Consider the following 9,487-nt stretch of genomic DNA (forward strand, 5'->3'; position numbering starts at 1 on the left):
ACATGCATGCACTATAGATGAATTGGGTAAGCTAAATTGGCCTTAGTGTACGTGCGTGAAATGGTGTGAACTGGGAATGGGTATTTCCCAGTGTTGGGTCGCAGCTGGAAGGGCATTCGCTGTCTAAAACCATTCGCTGGATAAGTTGGCAGTTCACTGCGCTGTGGCGACCCCTGATGAATAAACGGACTAAGCCGAAAAGAAAATGAATGAGTCTTAAAAATTTTGTAAATTAAACAAAGCCTTTTTTTTATTATCAAATTTTTATTGAACAGTTGAAAATATTCTTGCATACATAGTTACAGACAAAAATACCAACCACCTGCATTTTCTATTGTTACCCCACCCCACCCATCCCTGGCAAAAATAATATTTAACAAAAAAAAATCTGAATAAACAATGCTTTAACAAATATAAATATGTTGAACAATGTTCTGACTATGTGGACTATTTGAATGTGATAAGTTTACCCAAAAATGAAAATGACCTCATCATTCATTTTCCTTATGTGGTTTTAAACCTTTGAGTGTCTTTCTTCTGTTGACTGATCGATGAGACCCATCTACTTCCCTAGTAGTTTTGTCTACTAATTGAAGTCAATGAGTCCCAGCAATTTTTTTTCTAGAACAGCCAGAAAAATGTTATTAAAGTCAGCTTGATATCAAAATGTTGTGTTTATTTTGTTAACTCGTTGTTATTCTTAAGGTAAATTTTTAATCCACTGAAAAATGTGTTTGTTTTGGCAAATCTGACCATTTGCTTTCATGTTTGGAGGGGCGGTACCTCTGTTGTCATAAACCTGAGTGTTTCCATAGCCACAGCATATTAACAGCCTGTTTTACCATTAAGCTAGAGCCATAGAGAGAGAGAGAGAAAGAGAGTTGTGACAACTCCATTGACTCCAATGGAACGTTTTTTTCAACAGCAAAGGTGATTCATGAAGCCTCTCACTAGTTCCCAGACGTTATTGCTTACAGCCGAGTTACTGCTGAAGATTGCTGGTTATGTACTTTTGAATATCACAAAGTTTCTTAAAACCAGATTGTGTATTTAAAAAAACAAAACAAAAAAAATTAAAATGCTTTTTGAATTTTATAAAACTACAAAATAAGAAAATATATATAAAAAAATTAAAATACAATAATACTTACAAAATACAATCAATAAAAACACTAACCTATGATAGAACAACAGAACACAGGGACAAATGCACATGAAAGCAAACCATAGTTTAGCTTTTCAGGTAATGCATAAATAAAAGTAATTATAAAGTAACATTGTCCTTATATTACCAAAAAATGCATGATCCTGACTTTAGTTTTATTGTCAAATAATAGTTTGTGCACATTATTAAAAACATTATAGGTTATGAATAGTGCCTATCAATTACACTTAATCTTTAATGACTATGTTATTGACTGGGGTCATTGGTTATGCTCACATTTCTTGCAATGCATTAAGGTATTCTAATATCTGTCCCTGTGTTTTATCAAATATCTCTAATTCATTATTATTTATACATCTCAACCTCTCCAAAGCAAGCATGTTTATGAGATCTCTACTCCACAAAGATTGTGTATTTTAACATTATTTTAATTAACGCTAAAGCACTTTCTCAAACTATTTGAGCCTATATGAATCATTTTGTCTTTGTCTTTCTCTCTATTAAGCATTTTATTTACATTTACATTTAGTCATTTAGCAGACGCTTTTATCCAAAGCGACTTACAAATGAGGATTTTATCATGGAATATGTAAAAAAAGAAAGCCCCACAACCTACTCCATATTCTGTTTAAGTTGGAAGTACATCAACATACTGGAAAAAAAATAAATAAAAATAAGTCTCAGCAACTTCTGTTTCATGCGGATTTTAAAAACGTTTCACAGCTCAATGTCCAGTCTTCTACCAGGACAATAAGCTGTACGTAATTGGCATTCACAGGGTCAGTCTTCTCAGATCCAACTACTGCAATACTCTATCAATTGAATTAAGGGTTATCTATTGCAGAAAATGTAGTGTAAATTACAACGTCAGTTTTTGTTCCTAATATTGCATCGTGTCGCCCTAGGTGGGGTTTCTGCATGAAAGTGCCCTCTGATATTAGTGCCTGCCCTGCATTATGATTACTCTACATTAAACATCAGCATTCACTTATACAACATCAATCAATATAGATATTGTAATGTAATGTGTATTTTATGTAGTAGATTATTGTGTATGACTTAACATTCAAAGCACTTTTACAATCATGTGAGGGGTCTCAAATATTTGGACCATTGACTCAATAGGCAAACAAAATTGGTAAAATCCAAGTGAAATAAAACAAATATCACCACATATAAAGGTTTTGTTATTCATCAGGAGGTAACAGCTTGCATATCCATGTTTAAACACACTGCTTGTACACAAAAAAACTACATAAACGCATGACAGATGGCATGTACTTACCAGAGCTGAGACAGTGAAGTCCCTGGCATGCATCTTTTCTGTGAGCCAGTCTACTTTCCGGCGCGTGTTGATGAAGATCACAGCCTGAGTGATGGTCAGAGTCTCGTAGAGATCACACAGAGTGTCCAGCTTCCATTCCTGGGGGAAATAAAGAATAATAATAACATTTAAAACTCAAAATGCAATGAGTTATTAAAAGCTACTGCTCAAAATCCATAAATCATAGCCTTCACACAAATGATTCATTAATTTCTGTTGTTTTTCATAAGAGCAGTCCCAAATAAGCTGCCAGCACTGTACCTCCTTTTCAACGTTGATGTAGAACTGACGGATACCCTCAAGGGTGAGCTCTTCTTTCTTCACCAGGATGCGCACTGGTTCACGCATAAACTTAGTTGTGACATCCAACACCTCTGCAGGCATGGTAGCTGACAGCAGCACCACCTAGAGGAAAGAAGGTAGAAGTACATCCTCTTCACATTTAAAAAGAAACAATTGACCTCTTTTACAAAGCTGGCTCTCCTATTGTTACAAGTTAAATGGAAAAATAGTGGAAAGCAGAGTTGCTAGAACAAAGCAGCAACAAAATACATTTGAATGGTTTCTCAACACTTTGCCATACGTTTACATGACAAACATTTGTATTTTTAAATAAAATTGCTTTTATATGACCTTAATGTACTTATTTATTTGCTTTTTAATGCCAAGGCATCACAAAGGCTATTTTCATGGTGCACTTTATAGAAAATAAAATACAAATACATTAAAGAGTTGATCCTCCTTTTACACAACCCATACCACAAAACCGCCCTTGCTCTTACATGTAAATCTGTGCTTTCATTTTATTTAGGCATGAAAACACTTTGAAATAAATATCAAAACAACGGGATTCCCTTCCTTTCCATTACAGGCGCCGTTGCCCCTCCTATGCAATCCTCAAAACAGTCAGTTCATGTGCATGACTGCCACATGCACTCTATATTGATAAATAGACGCTGTTTTCCAAACAATTTCTATAAACACGATTTGAAGCAGACCGAAAGTGGACACTCTGGGTTTTGGGTGCATGTTTAAACAGACATATAGACATAATACTACTACTTCTACTTCTACTACTAATAATAATACTATCTTAATATGTCGATCCTGGTGGTTTTTTCTTTTTAACACAACATATTTTGTCTTAAATGAGCATAAAAAGTTAGGAAAGCAATCAAATGCTTTCATTATAGATCGGTGGATATTTTAAGCCACACCTGTTATTGATGATTATCATTACACTAAAAATCTAAATGAGATTCATTTGCTGCTCTTTAAGCCTGGTTTATACTTCTGCGTCAAGTGACCGGCGTAACCAACGGCGCATGCAACAAGCTGTGCATTTATACCTCTGCGCGCTGTCTCTGTTGGTCTGCATTAACACTTCCGAAACGCTAGGTGGCAGTGAGGTGTTATTGTGTCTCTTAAGGTTAATGGGTCACTTGACGCAGAAGTATAAATCAGCCTTTAATCAGAATCCCTAATTTATTTGATATGATCCCTTAATTTCACATCCCAATGTTGACAGGTATGAGGTAAACATTAGGCACACATTCTAAAATATATCAGATAAATTGGCTACACTCAATAAAAGCATATTCTCATATACACCACATGAAAAAATACTATAGTAAGTCATGGTAAATCCTGTAGTGTTTTTTTTTACAATATTATACTTAAGTATGTTATACTGCTTGTATTATAGCATTAACAGTTTGTAAATACTATAAAAATTAATGCTAAAATAAAAATATGCTAAAAATTACAGCATACTGTAGTGAACTAAAAAACCATAACGCATACTGTAGTAAATACTATTTTTACAACAATAAAGTGTGGTGTACTGTAGTATATTATTAACAGTATAGCTGTAGAAAACTAAAATACTGTATTAGGTCATTTGTTTATATTACTAAAGTTGTTAGTAGATAGTATGGTACTAAAGTAGTGTCACAGCAGCTATAGAAATATCACAACAGATTATATCAAATATTTTACTAAAGCACATTTCAAAAACACCATAGTAATTACTACAAGTTACTATACTATAAATAACAATAATATATTTATCCTTACTTGTATGCTAGTACTGAGTTTCTGAAAAATCTCATAGATCTGGTCCTTAAAACCACGACTCAGCATCTCATCTGCTTCATCCAGCACAAACATTTTAATGTACTTAGAAGCTGAAAGAGAGGGCAAACCCAAAAACAAAGCGTTAATGACATGACACAGCAATAACATGAAGTAAAGTTTGAAAAAAAGACTTGTAGTTCTCATACATCACTCCTTACTCACAGAGGAACTTCCGGTTAAGCATGTCGTAGACACGACCAGGAGTTCCTACTACAATATGCGGTGCTTCAGCCTGCAGTTTTTGAACCTCATTGCGCACATTGGTTCCACCAATACAGGCATGGCATGTCGCACCCATGTAGTCTCCAAGAGCCAGAATCACTTTCTGGATCTATAAAGAAAAAAAAAAAAAACATGTATATATCCACATTTATTTATATGAAAAACCATATGCGTGTACGTTGATTGCTTAGTTTTTGTGACCATTAATTCTATTATTTACTGCCAATGGACTTAAAACAAAATAAAAGCACATATAAATGTAAGCCTTACTTCAAACAACATCAGACTACTAAGAAATTGTTACACTAAAGCATAGCAGCCTACAACAGGGTGCGAATTACAGAGTTTGACCCCCCTAATTAATGCTTGATCCCCTCCTGATGGATGTCAAAACACGATGTGTGGGAGGTCAGTCCTTTAATATTGAGAAATATTTTACTCTAATATGCATTTTTAAATAATAATGTTAGTAAATGAAATAAAAGATAATTTAAATATACATTTGACCACCCCTAAAACCATTGTGAAAGCATAATCGGGCCAATCAATCTATTCTAGGAAAAAGTCTGAAATTGGAAGATCTAGAGCACTAATAGATGGAGTTCACAAGATTTTGTTTTCTTGTGAAGTAGTTGTTGGTATCTACATTTAGCCTGAAAGTAAAGTCAAATTGGATGCATAATAACGTTTGTAGTCTGAGCTACAGTAACATCTGAAATAGCAAATCAGAAATTACTGTAGGTCAGAATACACAAAATATCCCTTAAAACGCTGAAAACTTAATATGTTTTATTAATAAACCATATGTTATTATAAATGACTGAAGCATGCATTACACAAACTAAGCCAAAAACGTAGACCCCCCCTCCCCGATCATCAGTGTATAATTTGCACACTGGCCTACAAGAATGATTTAACATTTAGAGGAAGTAAACTATAGTTTGCAACATAGAACAAAATGAAAATATGCTGTCTCTTCACTGAGCAAAACACAGGTCTCGTCTTAACAGAGCTTGACATGAGATCGTAGGCTTGATGATTGCATTTTTATTTAGAATAGATGTGTACTGCAAAACAGGCTATTCACAGCCACTAAAATAGTGAAATAAAATGATTCCTTTGTCAAAAAAAGCATGCCATTTGGAAACAACCAAAACACTAGTCCATACTGTTTTTTTCAGGTTTCACAATTTGATGTTATCAGAGGCAAGTACAATAAACTCCATGCATGATCACTTCCACATTTGATCTCAGCCCGCAGAAAAGCATTTGGCGCAGCATCAGAAGCCATTTTCCCTATTGGTGTTAACTGTACGAGGATGCCACAGGACAGGATGATTTTTTAACACTCAGTTTACAAGAGCTTGCCTGGATTACCGTGAACGACATTAATCCAATGCGAGACAGACAGCAAATAGTAAAGAAGAGAAGGGCTTCAAATTATACATCAAGTTAAATTAATAATTATGAGGTCGACTATTCTTATGCCATATATGAACTTCCATTCCAACGCTGTTTGTCACAGTTCATACCCGTGTTTGTAATACAATACATAATACTAACCAATCAAATCTGTCAAACTGGCATTTTAAAAGGGTTTTTCTCTTAGTTCACGTCGCTGCAGAACACGCTATGTGGAAGCAAACGTGTTGAGATTCTACCAGAAACACGTCAGTAGTGTTCAGCCGTAGGGTCTATAGTAGGGCTGCACAATACATCATTTCAGCATCAATATCAGAATGTGCGAACGTGCAATAGTCAGATCGCAGGATCTCAAAAGATTTCAATTGAGATTTAATTACTTGGGTTTATATATTTATACAGTGAAGACACTGTTATTTTACATTTGATTAATGAATTTCTATATCTCAATACTGTTAGACTCCACTGATGACCATAAAGCAGGGGTATCTAAGCTTGGTCATGGAGGGCCGGTGTCCTGCAAAGTTTACTTCCAAACCCAATCAGACACACCTGGGCTACCTAATCAAGCTCTTACTAGGCTTTCTAGAAATATCCTTGGAGGTGTGTTGAGGCAAGTTGGAACTTAAACCTGCAGGGAACCGCCCCTCCAGGACGGAGTTTGGACACCCTTACCATAAAGCGTTGTTTATTTCATTTTTATCTTTGTTCTATTGTCTTTAAAATATTATTCTGTGTTTTGTATAATTTTTTGGATTTTGTGCAGATGGACTTCACTACAAAATCATTTGTAGTTTTTTCAAAGTGATTATCTTGTGATATTATATTCATATCACAGAAAAACTAAATATTGCAATGTCAGTTTTTCCAATATCATGCAGCCCTAATCTACTGCATTATTATTTATATTATTTTTCAATACATTTGAAAAGTTATTCTTGAAATCTTAGTGTATTAGCATTTTGCTTGGGTAACTTAGGGACAGGTCAGGATCGGAACTCTTCCCTACCTCTAAAGTGGGGAATGGCTAAAAATGAAGAAACACTGATCTACCTATACTCTTTTGCAACTGAAAACAGAAAATAAATGTCTAATTACCAACTTTAGTTAGATACATGCTTAGAAAAACATGACAATATGTGAAATTGCTTTATAAAATGGACATTCATTAACAGCAAATGATCACACTGACAAATAAAAATAGTACTTGTAATAAAAAGGCACTGACCTGCTGAGCCAGTTCACGGGTGGGCGCCAGGACCAAAGCTTGAGTGCCCTTCAGCTCTATGTCAATCTGCTGCAGGATGGAGATGGCAAAAGTGGCAGTCTTGCCTGTGCCCGACTGGGCCTGAGCAATGACATCATATCCTACAACAGGGAAAGAGATGTACATGCATTATTGATGAAACAGAATGAATGGTTTTCAAGCTTCAAAAGATCAGCCATGGCAGCTACAACTCACATGGAAACGTCCCCCCCTTTTTTTTTTAGGACAAACATTAAAAGTGTCTTACCCTTGATGCAAGGGAGGATAGCCCTTTGCTGGATGGCAGAGGGCTTCTCAAAACCATAAGCATAGATTCCCCTGAGCAGAGTCTCACGCAGGTTCATGTCATCAAAGCTGTCCACGATCTCATCCCAGTTACTCTGCAGTCACAGGGAAGAAAATAATTACATGTTAATTAAGAAAAGACCAAGTTCATCTTCATGCAGTCTCACTCTGAGAAAAAAAAAATGATTAGCTATTTGTCACTCTGCATAGCGCATAAAAGAAAACAGGTTGGCAGTTGTGCAGAAAAGGAATTGCTGACCCCCACAGTGAGGACAAGACTGTCAAAACAACTGACAGCACTTTCAGTTCAGTGCCAACCTGTTTATTACAGCTGCACCAAGAGTGACATACATTATATAATATACATTTCTTTTTTTTCCACTAACCTCAATGACTCCATCTGGCTCCATGCCCTCGGGGCCATTGTCTCTGGGTCTGGAAAGAAATGTCACACATCAACACCTCATAATAACGTATACTATACTTGGGCAATAATGTTTACTGTTTTATATATAAACAAGTCGCATTTTACAAACACAGCCGTATTCTGGTATTCATCTATCATTAATTACACTTGTCAATGCAGATAACCTTCCACGTAGTCTTAATGAAAATGTATTTAGATTGAATGTGTGAGAATGCGTGTTTAGGGAAATCAGGCTTTGCTAGGGGCCATATGTAGAGGGTAATGTGTCGAGCAGCCTGTCATCTATGAACACTAATTTAGGTTGCGATATAATTATTAAATTCATCAGATTGACGTAACACCCATCGTTGGCGGTCTAAATCGTAGTTTTGAGCCGTTGAAAAGTATATATCGTCCAACGTCAACGTCCTCAAGCAGGCCAGGGTTGCTAAGAGCTCATATGCTAAAAACGGTGGGCATTTTACTACTCGTTTACGACATTCAAGACCACGAAGCACGAGCCACGGCCAACAAAATCTAGAAGCGGAACGTCTGTAGCGACTGACAACATGTACGCATGCGACCTGTGGTGTTTAAATAAATACATAAAGATCGATGAGTTTCCGCGGCCCTACCTCCCTTCATAATCTGCCGACATTATCACAAAGGGCGAGCACACCGCGAAAATGTTTTATATAGTTTAACACGGGCTTCTTGGTCAAATTGTGATTGCTGCATTCGGCCATCAGTCAGAATATGTCCCGCCCTCCGCGTATTCTGATTGGACAGTGCAGACGTCAGTCAGTAGTAGTAACCGCCTTTAGGTGTTGGATAACGTTAAATGGGGCGGAACTTGACGTGTTATTCCTGCCCTTGCTGAAATGTAATTGGACTAAAGCTAACCTCAAAATATCATTTGCTTGGCCTACGGTCACGTAGAAAGCGTCCATTATATCCAGGTATGGCAATGCAGTGTAATCTTACCCAGAAACACTTTAAATAATAGTCTCTTGATGGGGAAGTGTTATTATATTACAAACTACCATTATATTTTAAACTATATATGATTATTTTTAATTGTAAGAGAACTTAACCCATTTCCCTGCTGAAAAATCCAGCTTAAACCAGCCTAAGCTGGTTGGCTGGTTTTAGCTGGTCGACCAGGCTGGTTTTAGAGGGGTTTTGGCCACTTCCAGGCTGGTTTCCAGCCATTTCCAGCCTGGTCTTAGCTGGTCAGGCTGGGAGATGACCAGCTAAAAC

At 36.3% G+C, this 9,487-nt stretch overlaps 1 protein-coding gene and 1 long non-coding RNA gene across 5 annotated transcripts in view; one reads left to right on the forward strand and one right to left on the reverse strand.

Moving 5' to 3' along the window:
* eif4a1b (eukaryotic translation initiation factor 4A1B) overlaps nucleotides 1–8,911 on the reverse strand; it is a 10,925-nt gene extending 2,014 nt beyond the window's left edge. The window contains exons 1-8 of one of the 2 annotated variants that reach the window (NM_201510.2): nucleotides 8,863–8,911; nucleotides 8,208–8,256; nucleotides 7,784–7,916; nucleotides 7,498–7,637; nucleotides 4,788–4,956; nucleotides 4,566–4,675; nucleotides 2,751–2,894; nucleotides 2,451–2,588 (exon numbers count right to left, since the gene is read on the reverse strand). In NM_201510.2, coding sequence (NP_958918.1) covers nucleotides 2,451–2,588; nucleotides 2,751–2,894; nucleotides 4,566–4,675; nucleotides 4,788–4,956; nucleotides 7,498–7,637; nucleotides 7,784–7,916; nucleotides 8,208–8,256; nucleotides 8,863–8,885 — 906 coding nt within the window. In that variant the 5' untranslated portion in view covers nucleotides 8,886–8,911. Of the gene's footprint in view, nucleotides 1–2,450; nucleotides 2,589–2,750; nucleotides 2,895–4,565; nucleotides 4,676–4,787; nucleotides 4,957–7,497; nucleotides 7,638–7,783; nucleotides 7,917–8,207; nucleotides 8,257–8,393 lie in introns of both variants that reach the window. The other variant, XM_073950057.1, reaches the window with a different exon arrangement.
* Nucleotides 1–9,487, forward strand: part of LOC141385809 (uncharacterized) — a 37,338-nt gene that overhangs the window by 9,894 nt on the left and 17,957 nt on the right. The window contains exon 1 of one of the 3 annotated variants that reach the window (XR_012406847.1): nucleotides 8,899–9,186. The exons of 1 other annotated variant lie outside the window; for it this stretch is intronic. This is a non-coding gene — a long non-coding RNA (uncharacterized lncRNA). Of the gene's footprint in view, nucleotides 1–8,898; nucleotides 9,187–9,487 lie in introns of those variants that run through there. One more of the 3 variants, XR_012406846.1, reaches the window with a different exon arrangement.

This window comes from Danio rerio, chromosome 5 (assembly GCF_049306965.1).
Source record: "Danio rerio strain Tuebingen ecotype United States chromosome 5, GRCz12tu, whole genome shotgun sequence".
NCBI lineage: Eukaryota > Metazoa > Chordata > Actinopteri > Cypriniformes > Danionidae > Danio > Danio rerio.